We start from the raw sequence: 23,160 nt of genomic DNA on the forward strand, positions 1-23,160 counted from the left end.
AAATAAGTTAAAATGAAGGAATATGCCTTGTTCATATAATGGAAGACTCATTGTTTTAAAGATGTCAGTTCTTCCCAAACAAATCTGTAGATTTACTGCAACTCAAATCAAACACCAAAAAAAATTAGGTAGAAATTGACAAACAGATTCAAATAAGTAAAACCTGACCTCAATCTAAGACCACAGATAGAGATTAATTCAGGGTGGATATTAGTTCTCAATATGAAAGGCTTCTAGAAAATAATATAGTAGTATTGATATATCTTATGACCTCTAGGGATAGGGAGAATTTGTTTAAAAATACAGAAAATTAATTAACCTTTTAATGGAAAAATATTGATGGATCAGAGTATATGGCAATTAATGACTTCTGTTTATCAGACAACACTATCAAGAAAATGATATTTGTAATACAAGTAATTAGCAAACTGATATCTAGAATATTGAGTCAAAAGTTGGCAAAAAATTTAGGCATTCCCTAGAAGAGGAAATCTAAGTGGCTAATAAAATATAAACATTCTCAAGTCTATAAATAATAATACAAATTAAAATCACAGCAAGATAATATAATACATGCTTCAAGATGGTTAAAATGAAAAAAGCTGAAAATACAGTAATATTGGTTAGAATGTTGGAGCATGAAGGTTTCTTGTACACTATTGGGAGAGTACATTGGTGCAGCCACTTTGGGAAACAGCTTGGCCGTATCTTTTTAAGAACTCATGTAGGTATGCATCAAGTGACATACGGATCTATTCTTATAATCATGACAGTGTTATTAGTAGTCTTCCAAAACTGTGAACTATCCAGAGTACCTTCTCCTAGAAGAATTAGAATGGATAAATTATGACATATGTGTATAATGGAACATTATACAGGAGTGAAAAGAGATCAAGTACTGTTATGTGCAACAGCACAAATGAATCTCATAAGCAGTGTTGGGCAAGAAAAGCATTCATACTGCATAATTTTGCCCACATAGTGCTGAAACACAGGCAGTGTTAAACTGTAGTGGTATAATTTAGGATAGTGATTACCTTTCAGGAATACAGCAGGTTAGTGATTAGAATAAAAAGGAAGTTTTACACAGGATGTATACTTTCCCTTTCTGGCTTCTCATTTGCAGAAGCCCCCTCACTTCCCAGTGGTTATGATGGCCACATTGTACTTTGTTGTTGTGTTTCCATGGGCTCCTCCAATGCATGACAGTTCCTCATTCTCTCTGTCTTTCATGGTGTGGATACTTTTGAAGTGCAAATCATATACTAGTTATTAAGCTAAGCTAAGCTAAGTCACTTCAGTCGTGTCTGACTCTGTGCGACCCCATAGACGGCAGCCCGCCAAGCTCCCCCGTCCCTGGGATTCTCCAGGCAAGAACACTGGAGTGGGTTGCCATTTCCTTCTCCAATGCATGAAAGTGAAAAATGAAAGTGAAGTTGCTCAGTTGTGTGGGTACAAAAATAATTGCAGTCTTGCATTGTTGAACTTTGCTGTTTGATATCAGAATACGTTCTTTTATTAATGTGGTTATGTTATACCATCATTTTAATACACATTTCTCACTTTATATTTTTTTGCTAGTGACTTATTATTTGCTGTTTATTTTATATTTATTTTAAACTAGGGAAATGATGTTAGATGAAAGGCAGATTCGAGCAGTTTTCTTATTCGAGTTCAAAATGGGTCATAAAGCAGTGGAGACAACTCACAACATCAACAACACATTTGGCCCAGAAACTGCTAACGAATTTATATTGCAGTAGTGATTCAAGAAGTTTTGCAAAGGAGATGAGACCCTTAAAGATGAGGAGCTTTAAGCCACTGCGCTCCTCAGTGACTGGCCATCGGAAGTTGACAATGACCAATTGAGAGGATCATCAAAGCTCATCCTCTTAAAACTACACAAGAAATTGCCGAGGACTTCAATGTCGACCATTCTGTATTAGTTTGGCATTTGAAGCAAATTGGAAAGGTGAAAAAGCTTGATAAGTGGGTACCTCGTGAGATGACCACAAATCAAAATACCGTCATTTTGAAGTGTCATCGTCTCTTATTCTATGCAATAGTGAACCACTTCTTGATTGGATTGTGACGTGCAATGAAAAATGGATTTTATATGACAACTGGTGATCACCAACGCAGTGACTGGACTGAGGAGAAGCTCCAAAGCACTTCCCAAATCCAAACTTGCACCCAAGAAAGGTGATGGTCACTGTTTGGTGAACTGCTGCCTGTCTGATCATTACAGCTTTCTGAATCCTGGCAAAACCATTACATCTGAGAAATATGCTCAGCCAGTCGATGAGATGCACTGAAGACTCACAAGGGTCGAACACGACTGAGCAACTGAACTGAACTGCACAGAAAACTGCAATGCTTGCAACTGGTGTTGGTCAACAGAATGGGACAAATTCTCCTCCACAACAACACCTGACCACACGTCGCACAACTAGCATTGGGCTATGAAGATTTTGCCTCATTTGCCATACTCACCTGACCGCTTGCCAACCGACTACCACTTCTTGAAACATCTTGACAACTTTTTGCAGGGGAAATGCTTCTACAACCAGCAGGAGGCAGAAAATGCTTTCCAAGAGCTTGTTGAATCCCGAAGCATGGATTTTTGTGCTACAGGAATAAGCAAACTTATTTCTCATTGGCAAAAATGTGTTGATTCTAATGATGCCTATTTTGATTAATAAAGATATGTTTGAACCTAGTTATGATGATTTAAAATTCATGGTCCAAAACTGCAATTACTTTTTCACCAACCTAAATGTTTTAGGTTTCTTAGTTGGGCTTTGGTTTTTCTCGTGATTAGCTTGAATTTATGCATTTTGGTTTATGCACTTCTTTGTCCCACAGTAAGAAACCTGGCTCTCATTATTTAGTACATACGTACAGGATTTTCAGAATTGCAGACTGCAACGTTTGTGACTGTATAATTTGTCATTTAAATTAGGGCACTTTTGAGAGAGATAGGAGGCATTATTAGTTATTATTCAAAGATAACAGGTGTAAACACAGACTGTTTTAGGGAAACTGGGAAATATGGCTCCCTCTTATGGTACATATTATACATATTTATTATCAATTAACTTCTGTTTGTCCTTTACTTTTTCTAGCTTCATAAATTTTCTTCTTTTGAATGATTAAGAAATCACTCTTGAAATCTTAATGTGTTGAAGGTTGTTAAAATGGTGAACATTCAGTGGTCTGTATATTTAATAGAAAGCATATTCTATAATCATGATAGACAGCTTTCATGGAATACTGAGTTCTCTTAAAGCTCCTTCAGGGTTGATGGGACAGAACAGCATTGCTAGTCCCTGTTTTGTTTGGATCACTCCTGTGAGTTAGAACTGAAATTTCTCAGATTTCCCTTGAGAAGATTTTATTGCATTTAGTGCTTTAGAATGGTAAGTCTTAAAGAATGTTGACCAAAGAAGTACTCATTAGATGTTTTTCTGGTGGTTAATAACATGTCTATGTTCAGGTGGACACACGTTTGCAAAATGGATTTGCTCCTGGGATGAAACTGGAGGTGGCTGTGAAAACTGATCCTGAAACCTACTGGGTTGCCACCATCATTACCACCTGTGAGCAGCTGCTCCTCCTCCGCTACGATGGCTACGGGGAGGATCGCAGAGCAGACTTCTGGTGTGACATCAGGAAAGCTGACCTCTATCCCATTGGGTGGTGTGAACAGAATAAAAAGACCCTCGAAGCCCCAGAAGGTAATGGCGATACGTCATATCCAGATGTGATGTGGTATTGATATAAGAAAATTTAGGCTGTCCACAGTCTTAAGATTTTCACATCTCCTAAGCACATTAGTCTTCCTAACTTCTTTGGGTTAGTATTTTGAATGAGAATATTTGTAAGGAATAATATAAATTTCCATTAGAAAAAATTATTTTCTGTGCTCCTTATAAGCCTCAATCTTTTATGACATTCATAGAGAGCATCAGTTGTTTACCATCCTGTGGGTGTCTGAGGCTCTCTGAGTTTAACTTGTAGTTCTGGCTGTCTTAGAGTACATTGGGCCAGGTTGTTTCTCTTCCTGATTTTACTGTCCTCCCTCCTATTACCTACAGACAGTCTGGGACCTGTGAGCTTTTAAAGTAAACCAGCTGAAGCTCCCTTCGAGGAAAGAGCCCTACTGGGAGTAGAATCCAAATTAAGCAGGACAGAGACAATAGGACAAAAGGAAGAGAAGAGTCATATAAACATGGAAAAAGGAAAGAGATGGCCTTAAGAAAATTCTAGACCTTATATGCTTTTCTTCTGGCTTCTTATTTTGTTACATTGATAATTTTAGATTTACAGAAATATTTCAGATTTGCAAAAATATAGAAAATTCTTGGGGCCTTATTGTCAGCTTTCCCCAAATGTTGGCATTGTACCACGTTTACTTTATCCTCCTTTCCTCCCTCTCTGTCTTTGTCTCTCTCTTTCCTCTCTCTCTGTCTCTCACACTCACACACACACATGCATGCACGTGTATCTTTTTAATGAACCATTGAGAGTCACTTGTAGACACAATGCCTTTTTTATTTTTTTTCTTTTTACTCTTAACATGAGAATATATCTCTAAAAATGAACATTGATGAACACAGTAAAATAATAAAATCAGGAAATTAGCTTTGATATAATACTGTTGTTTAATCTATAGAGCTTGTTCCGTTTTTATCAATAATGTTTTTATAGTAAAATGTTTCTATGGTAAAAGAAAATCCCAAGTCATTTGTTACATTCATTTATCATGTCTCCTAAAGATTCCTTTAATCTGGGGCAGTTCCTTAGTCTTTTGTTCCAAAGTCTTCCATGACTTTGACATCTTTGAAAGTTACGGGCCAGTTTTCCCACTAATGTTCATTATGTCTTGGATCCAAAAGATTCATTATTCCCCGTGTCTTTTCCTTGTCCAAGATTTCAGTATATTTGGCTGTCATCTTTTTAGTTTCCTTAACCTTTCTTTGTCTTCCTTGATGTTGACATTTTTGAGGAGTATAGGCTGATTATTTTTTAGCATGTCTCACAATTTAGGTTTGTCTGATGTTTACTTACATTCAGACTGTGGACATTTGGTAGGAAAAAATGCAGAAGTAATGCTGTGTCCTTCTGGTGCATCATGTTAGGAGACAACATGCTGTTAATTTGTCCGGTAACTAACTTGTGATATTAACTTTCATCACTTAAGTTGGTATATTCCAAATTTTTCCACTGTAAAATTACTTTTACCATTTTTAATTAGTATCTTGTGGGAAGATACCTTAAAATTATGTAAATATCTCATTAGTCTTCAAACATCACCCACTATTTTTGGCATCCATTGGTAATTTTTATTTGAAACAGTTATTACTAATGCTTAGCGAGTGTTTTTTTCTAATTCCTTCTACATTTCATAATTGGCTTTCTACTACAGAAAGGGCTTTCCCTTTTCTCCTGTTTACACACATGCATTTGTGTATGCATCTGTATTTATGTATATATGTCAGTGTAGACTCATGAGTCTTACTCAGTGGATTACGATCCTTGCTGTCATTATTTATTTTGATGATCACACTGTCCTAGATTTGGCCAGTGGACACCTCTTCAAGCTGGCAGATGTGTCCCTTGCTATGTTCCCATTATTCTTTGAGTAGTTTCTTGTTCAGGAAACTTTCCCCTGCCTCAACCCTGAAATCAGCCATTTCTCTAGGAATCCCTGGTGGTTTTCTTTTTTTTTGTATTTTGAAGGATGATATTTACAAATGAAGATCTGAGTGTTTAGAGTCCTGGGGTTTTGGTGGGCTTCTAGCTGATCATTAACATTCTGTGAAAAAACAATGTAAGAGAAAGTTCTGGAGACATGAAGTTACCTGGCCCACTATCTCAAGAGTATAGCAAAATCACCTCATTTAAACATGAACAACAGGAAATTATTTCTGTCAAGTCTCATACAAGGTCAAGTTATAATTTTTAAAAAAAGGCAAAAAGGAAGAATAAAATCCTTCCAGAGAAACATAATCACAAAAGAGGTGAACACTGTGTCAGACAAAAACATTTCAAAACAGGATAAAAGAAAATAGTAACTATGATAGAGCAGTGAGAAAAACCATAAATAAAATTTATAAAAATTAGAAAATGAACTGACTGGAGAAAAGGAAGATTTGGAGAAAAAAAATAGAAGTTAGACAAGAACTAGAAGTTTAAAAATAGTTGAAGACTAAGATGAAAACAGGAGTGACTCAAGCATGAGTAATGGAACAGAAAGAGAAGAGGAAAAAGAAGAAAAAATTTTAATTAAAAGAAATAAAAAGGACTTGGAGAAAATAATATAGGTTGGCAAAAATAGACGTCCCTGAAGATAAGAACCAAAGCAATGAAATAATAAAATACTGTAAACTACAATTTAAGAAAACTTTATGGAAATCAAATAGGATGTAAAAATACATATTGAAAGGTTTCACTATGTACATGGAGAAATCAAATGAGAACAGCTACATCAAGATGTGTATTAAACTCTAAAGCAGAAATGGATCCCTTGATCATTTAGGCAAAAAACACTTTTAAGTTTCTTGAAAAGTTAAGAAAACAAGATTGTCACCAGACTGATCGGCAACATGCTTTATGCCAAAAGATGACAGGGTAACATATTTAAGAAATTCAGTAAAAGAATATACAAGGCCAGGATTTTATGTTTAGCCAAACTGAGCTTCAGGTGTAAAGGCCACATGTGAACTGTTAGGAATATGTAGAGACCCAGGGAATATTGTTCCCATGAGCCCTTCCGAAGAAATCCACTAGAGAATGAGCTGCAGATAATCAAACAAATGAAGAAATGTTAGTGTGACAATGGTTAGTGAAACCCTAAATGACTCTTGAGAGTCCCTTGGACTGCAAGGAGATTCAACCAGTCTATTCTAAAGGAGATAAGTCCTGGGTGTTCATTGGAAGGACTGATGCTAAAGCTGAAACTCCAATACTTTGGTCACCTCATGTGAAGAGTTGACTCATTGGAAAAGACCCTGATGCTGGGAGGGATTGGGGGCAGGAGGAGAAGGGGACGACAGAGGATGAGATGGCTGGATGGCATCACCGACTCGATGGATGTGAGTTTGAGTGAACTCCGGGAGTTGGTGATGGACAGGGAGGACTGGCGTGCTGCGATTCTTGGGGTCTCAAAGAGTTGGACACGACTGAGCAACGAATTGAACTGAAATGTATATATGGCTGTAGAACTTAAAGCTAAAAGATGGTTATAAGAGAGACAATATACTATGTAATGATACATGCTCTGACAACATAAATACAGTATAGCTGTAAAAAACATGGGACCACAGTGGAGAGAACAGGTGAATAGTGGTATAAGCTTAATCATCCTCCCTCCCCCTTTGAAAACAGGGTTATTGCCTAATAATTTAACTGATTACCTTTCGTGTGTGAACTGGGAGTAAAATGCTGTTACGTGAAATGAGATGCTGAAAGAGAGGAGAAAAAGGAGGTTATTGCTAACTTTTAACGTTGTTTGTTAAAAAAAAGAAATAGAAAATAGTCTAAAATTAAAGAGGACTAGAATTGTTACATAAAGATATTAGTATAAAGATAACCAGAAGGAAAAAAGAACCATAGACTTTTCTAAGTGCCAAAAGATAGATTTTAAAAAGAAAAAGTATATATTTAAATAAAATATATCACATAGTGAAAGACTATAGATCCACACAGGTAATTTATGTAATATTAAACAATAAGTCAGCATTGAGGCCATATCTTTGATAATGTAAATAAATTATGTTTATAAATAAATTATATATAATTAATGGGCTTTCTCTTCTATTAAAAGTAAACAATTCAGGTTGGCTCACAAAGTAAAACCCACTTCTGTGCTATTACAGGAAACATACGTAAATGGAGATATTCTGAAAGAATAAACAGAAAAGGATGGACAAAGATACGTAGACCAGGTGCAAATAGAAAGCAGGAGTCTCAGTCTTGATATCTGACAAAGGTGGAATTCAGATCAGAAAGCACTGTAAGAGACAAAGAAGGGTATTTTATTGTTATTTTTTTAATTGAAGTATAGTTGATTTACAATGTTGTGTTGGTTTCAAGTATTCAGCAGAGTGATTCAGTTATACATATTATATAGATTCTTTTTTAGGTTCTTTTCCATACAGGTTATTGCAAGATACTGAATATAGTTCCCTGTGCTGTACAGTGGATCCTCGTTGTTTCTCCGTTTTGTGTGTGCTAATGTATATCTGTTAATCTCAAACTCCTAATTTATCCCTCTCCCTCCCCTTTGATAACTGTAAGTTTGTTTTCTATGTCTGTGAGTCTGTTTCTGTTTTGTAAATAAGTTCATTTGTATCAATTTTTTAGATTCCATGTAAAAGTGATATCATACGATATTTGTCTTTGACTTATGTCACTTAGTATGATTAATCTCTTGGTCCACCATGTTGCTACAGATGGCATTATTTCATTCTTTGTTTTAACTGAGTAATATTCTGTTGTGTGTGTGTAACAATAGATGTCACCTTTCCAAAGAAGACTACTTTATAGTGACAGAAGGTACAGTCATTAAGAAAAAGAAACAGTCTATCTACATACATCAAAGGAGTGGTCTCCAGATGCTTTGTTACATGAATAAAGAAAAATCCATATTGAATGAGGGAGGAAGAAGATGTATGAATGTGTGTGTGAATTTCATTTTTTAAAAATGAAGGAATAATTTTTTTAATTGAACAACGGTTGAATAGCAGTAAGGAACACACCGTTTTAAAAAGTTACCTATAGGAAAAGGAGGGAGTAGGATGAAGGGGACAAAGACAAAAGCCAGATTTTCTGAATGTAACTTACTTTGTAGATTTGAATTTTGAACCATGTAAATATTCTATATAACTTGTGGGAAAAAGTTAAAAAAAATGCAAAAGCAAATAAAGAAATCTGTGTTTGGAGCTTGTGAATTAACTACCCAAAATAGAAAAACTATTTCAATGATTTTCAAATACAGTAATTTAAATGTATGTCCCTGTGGGGAAAGTTACCTGTGGGGAAAGAAGGGAATAGGATGAAGGGAACAAGGATAAAAGGCAGTTGTTGAAACTACCGTACATGGGGATTCATTATATTATTTTCTCTACTTTTTGGTATGTTTGAAAATTTCCACAATAAAAAAATAGAGTAGCTCATTTTTGAATAACATTATACTGACAGTGATACTTACAGTGAGTTGGGCCCGTTCTCTTTTTTTTTGGATACAACTCATTAAACTAACCAGGAAGTAACTCATATCTACAGGAGTATTATTTTTAAGCTCTCAAAGAATCAATATGTTGGGCTCTTACATATTAAAAAGATAAATGCACCTCTAAACCATTTTCACAGAGTTAGTTTTTCTGTATTCTGTGTGGTTTACTTTCTTTGTGTTTCGTGGCTGACAGTATGATTCCGTCATCTAGGCATCAGAGATAAAGTGTCTGACTGGGATGAGTTTCTACGGCAGACCCTGATGGGAGCATGTAGTCCTCCTGTTCCGCTGCTAGAGGGCGTGAGTATTACTGCTTCCAGAATCAGGATGGAAAACTAATCTTCCTCTTCAGGGAATCTTAAAATGGCGGCTTATTTACCACTCTGAGTCAGTTCAGCAGTACTACTACAGACCCAGGTGTAGGTCTTAAGGGCTGTAAACTTACGCTCAGAGGTTGTAAACTGGTGGCTTGCTCAGAGCCTAGAATGTTTTTTAATTGGTTGCAAACACATAAAACGCTATAGTTTTCCAAATTCTTTCACACAGCTTGGAAATGTGGCCTTTTTCAGCTCTCACTTGGAACTGAGCCAGGGTTGAATCTTTTGGTGCGGACATGTGTAACGCCCACACCAGGTGACTTGAGATACCCCTTTTCTTTTTCCCAGAATATCCTGCAGCACTACCTACCTACTTTCAGCAGTTCTTTTAAATTAGTGTAGCTTTTGGGCTTTTTGGTGAATATAGATATCTTATTTTTGTGAAATGAATTTATTGGTTATGATGTTTCTAATTTACATTTTGTCTCTGTTATACCAGCAAAATTGTTTGTAGCATATGTGAAATGTGGTTTATGAAGGTTCCAATGTCTTTACATCCTTACCAACACCTGTTGTTCTGTTTTTGGCTATAGCTGTCCTATTGTGTGTAAAGTGGCTTCTCACTTTGAGTTGCATTTCCCTAATGACTGGTAATATTGAAAATCTTTCTATGTGCTTCTTTTTTGAGAAGTATCTGCTCATTTTAAAATTGGGCTATTTATCTTTTTATTATTGGCTTGTACAAGTCTAGATCAAGATATATGATTTTTAAAATGTTTTATCCAGTTTTGTAGATTGTTTTTTCACTTTCTTGATGATATTGTTTGTAGAACAAAAGTTTTTTTCGATGTAGTCCAATTTATCTTTTTTTGTCTTAATCTAAGAAGGCTTTGCTTAACCCAAGGTCATAAAGGTTTGCTCCTATATTCTGAATGTTTTATAGTTCTAACTCTTATATATTTGATTCTGTGATCCATTCACAATTCCCCTTTTAAGCTTGATTGTTGAATTTGTTTCTAGGTGATCTTTATATTTTATACACGCATACCTCAATTTATTGTGCTTCACTTTACTGTGCTTTACAGATACTGCAGTTTTTACAAATTGAAGCTCTGTGGCAACCCTTCTTTGAGCAAGTCTGTTGGCACTATTTTTCCAGCAGTGTTTGCTTACTTTGTGTTTCTGTATTACATTTTGGTAATTCTCACAATGTTTCAAACTTTTTCATTTTTATTATATTTGTATGATCTCTAATCAGTGATCTTTGATGTAACTATTGTATTAAGTTTTTTGTTCTGTATTTTTAAATTAAAGTTTATGCATTGTTTTAGACATAATGCTGTTGCATACTTAATAGACTAACTATAGTACAAACCTAATTTTTATATATACCAGGAAGCCAAAAAATTAGTTTGGTTCACTTTATTTCTATATTTACTTTATTGCTGTAGTCTGGAACTGAACCTGCAATATCTCAGAGGTGTGCCTGTACTCTGACACATTTAATTACATTTAGTCAGGGTCTAGCTCACCACTCAGTAACATATGAATAAATTAATTAATCTGCTCTGTAATGACTTTGATTCAGCCATTTTTATCTTTAGTTGTGAATGTGTGCCTTTATTTGTTCATGTGTTCTTTTGCACATATATAAATATGTAATTATCATAGAACAGTTCTTAGGAGGAAAAAAATTAAGTTTGAACATTAAGAAATGATTAAATGATATATTGAAATCACCCTTTTTTACTTCTTTTTTCTAGTTTTTAGTAGTATATCTAAAGAATGAGAATTAAACTTTTCCTTTCGTTGAGTGTATTCAAAACACTTACTCTATTATTCGTAAGAGCATTGTTGTGAAATGAGTAAAACATCAGAAATAACTGAAATCCCATCAGTATGTAAGTGGTTAAACTACTGCCCAAGTATAATAGAGAATATCAATAAAGCAGATTAAAAGAATGAGGAAGATTTGTATGTGCTGTAATAGAAAGATAGCTATAAAATATTAAGTGATACAAACACACTAAAAAACAATATATAGTTTTCAAAAAATACAAGAGAGAGAAAAAGATAAGACATGGATGGATGTTGACTTGGGTGTAAAAAACCTATTTTCACAGAGTGTTTGCCAAAGCATTTATTGTGTTCTTTCCTGGAGGTGGGTTGTGGGTGATTTTGACTTTTGTCATGTTTGATTTTTTTTTTTTTTAATGATGATCATACTTGGCTTTTACAAAGACTAAGTAATGATGATATTTTAAAAATTCTTTCTAGATGAAACTATGTAGCATAGTCCTAGAGATAGAAATCTTTTAGAATAGTTCTATTGCTTTATAGTAAATTTTCTTTAAGGTAGATATTTTCACATCACCAGAAATAATACTATACAGACTTGTCTAATATTAGGCGGTTCAGTGTCCCTAGCTTTGAATGGATAAGAATATAAAAGCTAGTTTGAGTTCATTTAAAACTTGACTTTTAAAAATATTATGTTACCTCTCATAAAATCATTTTGCTTTTTTACCTATAGCTCCGTAACGGGAGGAATCCTTTAGATCTCATTGCTCCAGGTTCCAGGCTGGAATGTCAAGCTTTCCAGGACTCTTTAAGTACTTGGATTGTTACTGTGGTAGACAACATTGGGGGAAGGCTGAAGCTGCGTTATGAAGGACTTGAGGGTTCTGATAATGTTGAACATTGGTTGTATTACTTGGATCCGTTTCTTCATCACGTTGGGTGGGCTGCTCAACAAGGGTACGAGCTTCAACCCCCATCAGGTGAGGAGCAATACAACATTTTTCTTTTAATATTGGGCATTATTGTTTATTAATATCAATGAGACTGAAAAATACATTATTCTGCATATTACAAAAGCCTTTGTTGATTTGCATAATAGAAGTATTGCAAGTGTATATGGAATATGTAAATGCCTTTTTTTTTTTTTGGAAGGGGGAGCTTTGTTGCCTTAGTAATTTGCCACATACTGATATACCTTCTGCCCCAGCTTTTACTGACTTCTGCCCTAAGTTATACTGACCCCTTACCAAAACTAAAGAAAAGTTCTCTAAGTAGCATTCAGATAGATATAGGAGTAGGACAGGTCTTGAGTTCAAAGTGGATTATTGATTAAAGATATTCCAGTTTAAAAAAATAAAAAACTTTTTAAAAAAGATATTAAAATAGGAGTTAATGTTGAAATCACTCGCATTCATTATTATATACCGCAATTTGGATGTTGTATTATTTTGTGGACTAGAGTAATCCTTATGGTCTCATGATAGGTGTTTTTACTCAACTACTACCCAGGTTCTGAACAGAGGACACAAGGTACTGAAGTTTAAGTGGGATTTCTCTGAGTAAAGATGGTATAAGTAGGCTTGAACCCCTCCCTTTTCCCAGGGGAAAGTGACTTTTTTGTTTATGTGAATGATTTCAGAGCAGTTATAAAATTTGTAAGTTCTCAGATCACTTAAAGCATCCTGTCTTGTTTTAACTAAAGCCATCAGACATCTGAAAAATGAAGCTGCGTGGCAAGAGATCTTGGCCAAAGTGAAAGAGGAGGAAGAGCCATTACCATCTTATTTGTTTAAGGTAAAAACAAAAATGTGGTAGATAGGGACTTGTCTTCTCACAGTAGAGTACAGCAATATGAGGAAGCTGCAAAGTGTGAAATAACCCCTGGTGTCAGTGAGAGCGCTGTGATGACTGAAGGAGACGAAGAGGTTTCAAGGCTGGAGTGATGATCATCCTTCCTTTTTACCTGAAGGTAGTCTAGGTTTTCTCCCGAAAGCTCTTAAAGCATTCTGAGTCTTTTCTCTTCTGCTTTTAACTACATAGCCCTGACTTGTATTAAAATAAGCTTGTTGTTTTCTGTGGATGGTCTTTGTGTTCCAAATGTAGTGAGTAGGAGTGCTTGCTCCCTTTGGTTTTCTTTTTTTCCTGAATAGTTTTTTCTAGGCTAGGAAGAGAATTATAGGACTAGATTATTTAATAGAAGCTGGACAGTTTCATTGTTTTAATTAAGAGTAGTTTTCAGGACTTCCCTGGTGATGCAGTGAATAAGAATCCACCTGCCAATGCAGGAGACAAGGGTTCGATCCCTGTTCTGGAAAGATCCCACATGCCATGGAGCAACTAAGCTTGTGCACTGCAAGTACTGAGCCTGTAGTCTAGAGCCCAGGAGCCACAACTAATGAGCCTGCATGTTAGAACTACTGAGGCCTGTGTTCCTAGAGCCTGTGCTCTATAACGAGAAGTTACCACAGTGAGAAGCCCACACACGACAAGGAGTAGCCCCTGCTAGAGAAAGCCTGTAGGCAGCAACAAAGACCCAGTACAACCAAAAGCAAGTAAATAAAAAATTCAAAAAATGAGTAGTATTCAGCTATATGTTAGCATACAGTAAATGTGAAAATACTATATTTTATTTCCTCTTGGCCTTTGCATTTCAGGACAAGCGAGTGATCGGCACTCATTCATTCTCTGTAAATATGAAATTAGAAGCTGTGGACCCCTGGTCTCCTTTTGGCATCTCTCCTGCTACAGTTGTTAAGGTAAAATGGAGGCAACTCTCTTGGTAAGAATTCTTGTCAGGGTGGCTGTTTTAGGAAATTGGTGGTGTTTTGATCGTCAGACTCTGGTAATCCAATCCATTGTTTCTCCTAAGCTGCGAGGTTAGAATTAGTTCTGTGCACATCTTACGTTTCTAATGTCCAACTTTTTGTGGTGCATTCCTTTTTCAGAGCTTGGTTGCCCCAGTTAACCAAAGCCTGGGTACCAGAGGAGTAGGGTGCACATTCTTTGGGGGCAGTCCTAGCTGTGTCCTATGGCAGTCCTCCATAACTAGAGGAGATCTAACCAGGAGGTAGCCCATGGTATCTGAAAAGTTTGGAGGCAGGCAGTATCATCAATGTCCAACTAGGTGCCAGGCTCGTTGGGTGAACAGGTGTGTGGAAAACAGTGGTCTTAGTGTCACAAGATTGAAAGTAGAGTTGTTCCAGGCATGGATTCCAGACGTAGACTTTTAATCTTTTGGAAGACTAACGAAAACAGGCTCTGGTTAGGAGTATGCACAAGAACAGGGCGGGTTGTCTGTGACGGTAACAGGCCCAGTTACTCGTTACGAGAACTGATGCATAAGGCAGAGGATTTTGTTTTAGGAGTAGAGCAGAAGTCCGTTTACTGAGAGTAGAACCAAAAGTCAGGTGTGACAAGAGGAGTGGTTACTTGGAAGCTGAATCATCTGACCTATTGAGATTTGAATTTTCCTTGTCTCAGAAGAGGATAATTCTTAGAACAAGAAGGGATCTTGAACCTGCAATGGGGCCAGAAAGTCCTTTCTGGAGTCTGAATGGCAGGTGGTAAGGAGCTAGGGGAGGTTCATAAAACCTTTATGGTATTTGAAACTAGGCTAGGATCTGATCTAATAAACTAGTGTAGCTGACTCCTCTCTAAGTCTGAACGAAGCTTTGTTCACAGCTCACACACTTGGATTTAAATCTAAGCTCTGTTTCTACCTGTCTGTGTAACATGGTGCAAGTTACTAACTTTTTTAAACTCAGTTTCCTTTTCTGCAAAATAGGGTTGATAATGGTACCTCATTAGATTGTTAGAAAGATTAAAACTGAATTAATATTACATGAAAAGCATTTGATTAAAACAATACCTGACATAAAGATAAGATTTATTGAGTGCTTAGTAGTAGTATTAAAACAGACGTAACGTTACTATTAATGTGGCTACGAACTTTTATAACATGTTTATTAGCTACACCAAAGAAATGGCATGTGTGTATGTGCACACGTATGTGTATATGTACACAAAAAAAGTTTATCTATTTTGTGTGTTAAATCATACATACAGGTTTTTGATGAAAAGTATTTTCTGGTGGAAATGGATGATTTGCGACTGGAGAATCGTGCGCAGCGATCCTTCGTGTGTCACACCGACAGCCCTGGTATTTTCCCTGTGCAGTGGAGTCTGAAGAATGGTTTACACATCAGCCCCCCTCCTGGTGTGTATTCATTCTTTTCTCATTTGTTTGCTTGGGAATGAGATTTATCATGAGATTTATGAGATAAATGAGATTTATCAGGTGGCTTTACCTGGATCTTTTGTCCCCCGCTCCTCACACCCAGTCCAGTCCTTAGTGGTTTGGGGGCACAAGACAAGTATAAACAAAGACCTAGATTCCAGTTTCTACATATTTAAATGTTACAAATTAAGCTTGTGCTGCTGTGCTGTGCTTAGTCGCTCAGTTGTGTCCAACTCTGCAAGCCCGTGGACTGTAGCCCCTCAGGCTCCTCTGTCCATGGGATTTCCCAGGCAAGAATAAAAGTTTGCCATTTTACTCCAGGGGATCTTCCTGACCCAGGGTTTGAGCCCATGTCTCTTGCTTACCAAGCAGATTCTTTACCACTGAGCCACCTGGGAAGCCCATAAATTAAGCTTGAAAACTAGGAAAGTATGTCCCACTACATAGATAAATATCTTCATGACAACCTGGGATTCCATGCAGCCTCCATCTGTGTCTGTCGGGAGGCAGTAGGGGTGAGGGTAGGATGCAATGAGCTTTGGGAGCTGGCTTACAAGAAGCAGCCTGAGAGCCAGAGTGAGGAGGTGGATTGATGACTGTTCGGTTTCTGGACCTCCTCTTAGAAGGAGATGCTTTGGACTTCAGAGGGAGGTTTTTGGTCAAGAGTAGAACTCAGGCTGTAAGTAGGAAAGTAGCAGCTCATTTTCCTCATGTTTGCAGCCTTGCAAAGTTTAATCTTTGACCCTTTAATTAAGGCTACTAAATATGACTTATTTGAGCTGAAATAAAAAAAATTTTAATTTAGAGTATCTGGAAGTATAATATGTTTATCTGATTTTTATATCAGCAAGTCAGATTATTTGGCTGGCGATGTATTATACTTTATTGGCAAGTCCTTGGTAAAATGTATCTTCACTTTCCAAATGGTGACTGCTGGAACACTGGACTGGGAGTGTTCTTTTCTGTTCACAAGAGTCACAGACTGAACCTTTGTCTTCCGTTCAGCCTTCATTTATCCAACAAACATTTGTGGAATGTTTGCGTTGAGCCAGGCCTTGGACTTGTCACTGGAGAAACAAAAGTGAGAACGACAGTTCCTGCAATGCGCAAATAGGGGAAAACAGTAGCAGGAGCCCCCTGGGTCTCCCTCATCAGTGACCAGACAGTGGGGGTGCCTGCCTGGTGAGGATGGAAGGGGTGGGGTACACACCTTCAGGAGCAAGTTCTTTGCGTGAATGCTCTGAACACCCCAAGTTCCTTATCCTGTCTGCCGTCTTTTGTGAGAAGATAAAACATTTGTATTAAAGACATCAGAGCTCTCAGCATTTTTATAGACAATGCAGCTGTCTTTATAAATAGAAGGAAAGTAGTGGGTTTTGAATTCAAAATGGCAGGTGATTTACTGTCAGGAGTTGAAGTGGAGGCAGAGAAAACACGGTGCCAGTCTGAACCTGGGCAGAGGAGCTGGCTGCACATTGTAGGCTGGCGCAGTCTTATAGCCTGCCATGTGCCTGTGGGGCACTGAACTCCGGGGACCAGAGAGGAGCACAGACCCAGCGGGGCAGCAGAGCTCAGTCAGCTCCTGGCAGAGAGCCAGTGCCGTGAGGGTGTCGGTTTAGAGGGCTTCTGCCAAGAGCCCTGTAGACTGAAGCGAGGAATTAAGCTCAGCTTTTTTTGTGAAATTAATTCATGACTCAGGTTATGAGAACATTGAGATTTTGTAAAAAATGAAACTATTAAGAGTATTAGTAGTAGCTAAGACATGTTTTAGGAAATAACTTTATGAAAGAAGTCTTCACTGATTTAACTAGTGCTGTAGGTTGTTTGCTGTCTCTTTTCCTTTAGCGCCTAAGTCATACTAGAAGGATAATGAGACTGGAATTATTAGCACAGATCAAATTCAGTCATAACTGTTTTAAAGTCTTTTGTTAAATTGTCAACAACTAATCATAAATACTGCTCAAATAAATGCTTGATTTGAAGTGTGAAAGTTGAAAATTCTCTCCAGAGTTGCTCTATTTTATAAAAATCAATAATACTTTAGATTTGATAGGATGTTTTTTCCTCTAAAATGATCAAGTCCTCAAATTAGCAAAATTAGAAGTTGTGGGTGGGTACCAGCAGAGAGGTAAAGCCAGGCGAGCACGTGAAGTGTGAGTCATTGCTCTTTTGTCCCTGCCTAGGCTACCAGGGCCAGGACTTTGACTGGGCCGACTACCTCAAACAGTGTGGTGCTGAAGCTGCTCCCCAGAGGTGCTTCCCTCCGGTGAGAATCCCGTGCCCGCAGGGCCACTGCTCCGGGGCTGCAGGGGACTGCTGCCTTCCTGCGCTGTAGTGATGTTTACTCTGAAGCCAGTTCTCTCATGCAACCCAGAAAAGCCTCTTGTTGCTTGTAATAAAATGGTCCAAGGAAAAGTTCATTTACTGCAGAAGTTAATTTGTTAATTTAATTAGCTTAACAGTTTTACTGGTTTATTTTTTTCTTATTAGCTGAAATTATATGAATTTAAAATTTTAGTTTATGATTAGTTTTGATAGTCCATTAAATATGAAAATATATTGAAATATTAAGGGGTGAAAATTGTTAAACTTATTTATGGTTAACAAGGGCAAATAACAGTGAAAAGCTTAGGACATAAAACAATAATTTCTTACTCTATCCAACTTTCCATGGCTTCCCTTCCCAGAAGTATTTACTTCCTATTCTTCTCACTGTTATTCTCATATTTATAGTTCTTTATTTATAATACACTGCTGTCTTTTGAGTTAATTTTAGATGTGTCTCTTGATTCTATATTATGATAAATGAGTAATCTGGCTATTTTACTACTTTTCTCCTCTGTCTTTCCTGTTTCTTCTTCCTATTAGGGTGATTTTACAATTTTTGGTTAAGTCTGAATTTGAGTATTTATGTTACCATGGACATTTAAGTGTTATTCACGGATTGTTGTTGTTCAGTCACCAAGTCCAACTCCCTGCCACCTGCATAGACTGCGGCATCCCAGGCTTCACTGTCCTTTGCCATTCCGGAGCTTGCTCAAATTCCTGTCCATTGAGTTGGTGATGCTATCTAACTGTCTCATCCTCTGCCACCCTCTTCTCCTTTTGCCTTCACTCTTTCCCACCTGATGAGTAGTCCATTATTTTATGATTGCTTTCTCTTTTAATTTGTCCTCAAGTTAATACCTGCCTTGATTTTCATAGCTTAATTTTCTTTGTTTCTTTGTTATAAAACTACCTTTTCCCACACCATTCAGTAGATTCTCAAAACTGTTTGCATATCAGGAAATCTGTCATTTAAAAATTTTTTTTTAAAGAGACACCACTCTTAGCAACCCCTTTCTAGACAGGTTACTCTCTTGGCTTGCTGTGTAGTTTTAATTCTGGAAACTGCTCTTCTCTGTGTCCCAAGGAATTGCCTCTCCCTTTTCTTTGGACTTGAAATTCCTGTTTTGTATATCTCATGGCCTCCTTTTTTTGGTTTACTCCCTTGTTTTTGATGGAGTCTGTCTTTCAAAAGCTTCCTGAAATGCAATGCAAGAGACATAAATTTTAGTAGACATTTTGTGTTTGAAAATATCTTCACTCAGCTAACTTGACTCATCATTTGGCTTAGTGTGGAATTTTAGGCTGAAAGTTATTTCATTGTAGAATTTTGAAAGCATCAATTGTTTTCTGCCTTCAGTTCAGTTCAGTCGCTCAGTCCTGTCCGACTCTTTGTGACCCTGTGAACTGCAGCACCCCAGGCTTCCATGTCCATCACCGACTCCTGGAGCCTACTCAAACTCATGTCCATTGAGTCGGTGATGCCATCCAACCATCTTATCCTCTGTTGTCCCCTTCTCCTCCTGCCTTCAATATTTCCCAGCATCAGGGTCTTTCCAGATGAGTCAGTTCTTTGCATTAGGTGGCCAATGTAATGGAGTTTCAGCTTCAGCATCAGTCCTTCTAATGAATATTCAGGACTGATTTCCTTTAGGATGGACTGGTTTTATCTCCTTGCTGTCCAAGGGACTCTCAGGAGTCTCCTCCAACACCACAGTTCAAAAACATCAATTCTTTGGCGCTGAGCTTTCTTTATTTATAGTCCAGCTCTCACATCCATACATGACTACTGGAAAAAGCACAGCTTTGACTAGACAGACCTTTGTTGGCAAAGTAATGTCTGTGCTTTTTAATGTGCTGTCTAGGTTGGTCATAACTTTACTTCCAAGGAGCAAGCATCTTTTAATTTTATGGCTGTAGTCACCATCTGCAGTCTTTTTGGAGCCCCCCAAAATAAAGTCTGTCACTGTTTCCATTTATTTGCCATGAAGTGATTGGACTGGATGCCATGATCTTCGTTTTCTGAATGTTGAGTTTTAAGCCAACTTTTTCACTCTCCACTTTCACTTTCATCAAGAGGCTTTTTAGTTCCTCTTCACTTTCTGCCATAAGGGTGGTGTCATCTGCATATCTGAGGTTATTGATATTTCTCCCGGCAATCTTGATCGCAGCTTTTGCTTCATCCAGTCCAGCATTTCTCATGATGTACTCGGCGTATAAGTTAAATAAGTTTTCTACCTTACAGTGTTGGTATTGAGAAGTTAAAAGACATTCTTATTCTTGGTCTCTCATATATGACCTGCCTTTTTCTCTGTTCCTGGAAGATTATAGAATCTCTTTTGTCACTAGATTTCAATGTGAAACCATGGCTTGGCCCATCTTCACCCATGTGCTGGTGCGTGGAGAGCGGATTCTCTCTGGACCTTTGCCTCTCTGTGCTGGGAAGCTGTCTTGAATCTCTTCTTTGATTCCTTTTCTCTCTCTCTTTTTTCCTTCTGAAATTTCTCATTTTGTTGGCCCTCTGGATCAGGCCTCTAATCCCCCACACCGCCTGCCCCGTCCCCAGCACCTTTCCTACTTCTTAGGATTTTTTTCCCTTGCTTTCTGAAAGATTTCCTAAACTTTATGTTTCAACCCTTGTTTTGAGTTTTTAATTTTTGATATCACATTTAAAAAAATAGTTTATTTTTGGCTGTACTCGGTGGGTTGCACGGGCTTGTCTCTCGATGCAGCAAGTGGGGGCTGCTCTCTGTTGCGTGCACAGGTTTCTCGTTGTGGTGACTTCTCTTGTTGCAGGGCACATGTGCTCAGTAGTTGCAGCTCTCGGGTTCTAGAGCACAGGCTTAATAGTTGTGGTGTATGGGCTTAGTTGCTCCTCAGTTTGTGGGATTTTCCCAGACAAGAGATCAAATCTGTGTCTCCTGCTTTGGCAGCTGGATTCTTTATCACTGAGCCACTAGGGAAGCTCTGATATCACATTTTTAACTTTTAAAACCTATTTCTGATCTCTGAATATTTGTTTTTAATAACATGCTATTCTTATTTTAAAGATGTGGCAATGTTTCTTATCTTTCAGAGGATGTTAATTACTCCTGCTTTTTTTGTGATGATTCTTCTTGCATAATCTGGTTTCTCCAAGTTGATTATTTTATCTGTTTTTGTCTCTAGCTTTATTATCTTTAGATACCTGTTAATTCCTCGGTAGGATTTGTTTGATTATATTTAAGAAATCGGGACTAAAAGAAAAGGCTGATTGGAAGCTCTGAGCATGTAGGTAGTGCTTGTCCATCTTGAACTACCCAGTTGGGAAGGATCTGGCTGGCCATTTGTTGGAGAAACCTAAATCCATATCTTTATGTGTTCCTTCTTGTGCTTGTCATATTAACACAAGAAGTCTCTTTGAGTCCATTGCATGGCAGGTAGAGGCAGAGGCTGGGCCTCCTGGCATTCCGTATGGTAATCCCTGTTTTGGACAGCATGCACACCCTCAACTGTTCCTGTGTCCTCCTGCCCAGGGATCTGATGTTTTACTGCCTAGAGGATAAGTCTCATCTTCTATAGGGAGGGGAAGGGACAGTTATCCTGGGGTGTGGAATAGAGGAGTTACTCTGGGATTAAATGTTACTTGGAAAGATCTCTCAGATGAGCACATGAGTGAATATTGAGTATGTTATTTGATGAATTTATTTTCTAGTCAATTTCTGAGCATGAATTTAAGGAGAACATGAAGCTTGAGGCAGTGAACCCTCTTCTCCCTGAAGAAGTGTGTGTTGCCACCATTACTGCAGTGAGAGGCTCCTACCTGTGGCTCCAGCTGGAGGGTAAGTGTCAGCTCCCCTGAGAAGCCTTCCTCTGAACACTCTTGTTTGCCTTCCTGTTTACCCCTGTAATGTGACTTGTTCAACTTAATTGATTAACTAAATAAGGTTCTTGTTCAGAGACTTCTAATTTATAATTTAAGACCTAAAAAGTTGTCTTCCTGTCCTTGACCTTCAAATTTTAGGAAATGAACATGAATAAAAGCCTTCACTTATAGGGTCCCCTGTTTTCTTGAAGGGGAAAATATAGATTAAATAATATACATTTTGATATGACCAAAATATATGAGCTTGAGCATTAATAACCAGCTTATTCAAGAGATTATACTTTGGTTGTCCCCAACTAGAAGTACCAAAAAGTATGTGAAATTGACAAGATATATTATACTAAAAGTAATACTCAGTGATGGAACAGGTTTGTCAGCAGAAAGTAGTATATGAGTATTCATCTCTACAACTAACTATGTTTGGCCTGGATTTTTTTTTATTACTATTATTCGTTCCCGGAGAGCCAGACTCAGTTCTTATGTTGTTCCCAGTTTGCAGAGTTAGTGTCTAACACAGGGATCAAGAACTATATTAGGTATACATGTTTATGCAGCCCCTTCTGAGCAACTTGTCTTTATCAGTTTCTGATTTGAGTTACCTTTTCTACTTCCTGGCTTGTGCCTGAGTACCAGAACTGATGTTTTTTAAATGAGTAGAACTATAACTTTTGCCTTTTATTTTCCAGTTATTTCATGGAATTCACTACCATATTTGTCTACTATCTGAATATTACTAGTAGTTCTACTAGCTTATTTGCTGTTCCTTAACTAAGGGTCACCCGGTACATTCACTGCCTGTTTTGATCATTATTGGGGGACACTTTACTTTTTTATAAATGTTTGTTGCACATGAAAAAGTATGTGTGTATTTGCTCTGTTGTGTCTGACTCTTTGCCAGTCTATGGACTGTAGCCCACCAGGCTCCTCTATCCATGGACCTTTCCAGGTAAGAATACTGAGGCAGGTTACCATTTCCTGCCGACTGCAGTGACTCTTCCCGACCCAAGGGCCTGTGTCTCCTGCATTGGCAGGCGGATTCTTTACCACTATGCCACCTGGGCAGAAGTATGACTTTTGTAAAGGAAACTTGCTAAAGAAACTTTGTGTCCTTTGCAACAGTAGAACACTGGATACTGTCTACTAGAACACTGTCTAGGAAGTAGTTTATGAAGAAACTATTCAGTGGTCTTAAAATTGTTTTTTAAATCTAAACAGGTTCTAAGAAGCCCATACCTGAATTTATTGTGAATGTGGAATCAATGGATATATTTCCTTTGGGCTGGTGTGAAACCAATGGCCATCCCCTTAGCACTCCTCGCCGAGCACGAGGTAACTGTCTACTTCTGAGTCAAAGGTTTAATTGTTAAATAGTATGTTG

The 23,160-nt window shown here is 37.6% G+C and overlaps 1 protein-coding gene across 12 annotated transcripts in view; it reads left to right on the plus strand.

The window, feature by feature from the left end:
• The window catches only part of SFMBT1 (Scm like with four mbt domains 1), a 121,233-nt gene that overhangs the window by 77,922 nt on the left and 20,151 nt on the right, over window positions 1–23,160 (plus strand). For 10 of the 12 annotated variants that reach the window (XM_006050251.3, XM_044934206.1, XM_044934205.2 and 7 more), the window contains 9 exons: window positions 3,497–3,737; window positions 9,450–9,538; window positions 12,089–12,335; window positions 13,058–13,149; window positions 14,010–14,111; window positions 15,421–15,571; window positions 17,776–17,858; window positions 21,612–21,738; window positions 22,998–23,111. In XM_006050251.3, coding sequence (XP_006050313.1) covers window positions 3,497–3,737; window positions 9,450–9,538; window positions 12,089–12,335; window positions 13,058–13,149; window positions 14,010–14,111; window positions 15,421–15,571; window positions 17,776–17,858; window positions 21,612–21,738; window positions 22,998–23,111 — 1,246 coding nt within the window. Of the gene's footprint in view, window positions 1–3,496; window positions 3,738–7,880; window positions 8,018–9,449; window positions 9,539–12,088; window positions 12,336–13,057; window positions 13,150–14,009; window positions 14,112–15,420; window positions 15,572–17,775; window positions 17,859–21,611; window positions 21,739–22,997; window positions 23,112–23,160 lie in introns of those variants that run through there. The other 2 variants (XM_025272506.2, XM_025272505.2) reach the window with 2 other exon arrangements.

This window comes from Bubalus bubalis, chromosome 21 (assembly GCF_019923935.1).
Source record: "Bubalus bubalis isolate 160015118507 breed Murrah chromosome 21, NDDB_SH_1, whole genome shotgun sequence".
Classification (NCBI taxonomy): domain Eukaryota; kingdom Metazoa; phylum Chordata; class Mammalia; order Artiodactyla; family Bovidae; genus Bubalus; species Bubalus bubalis.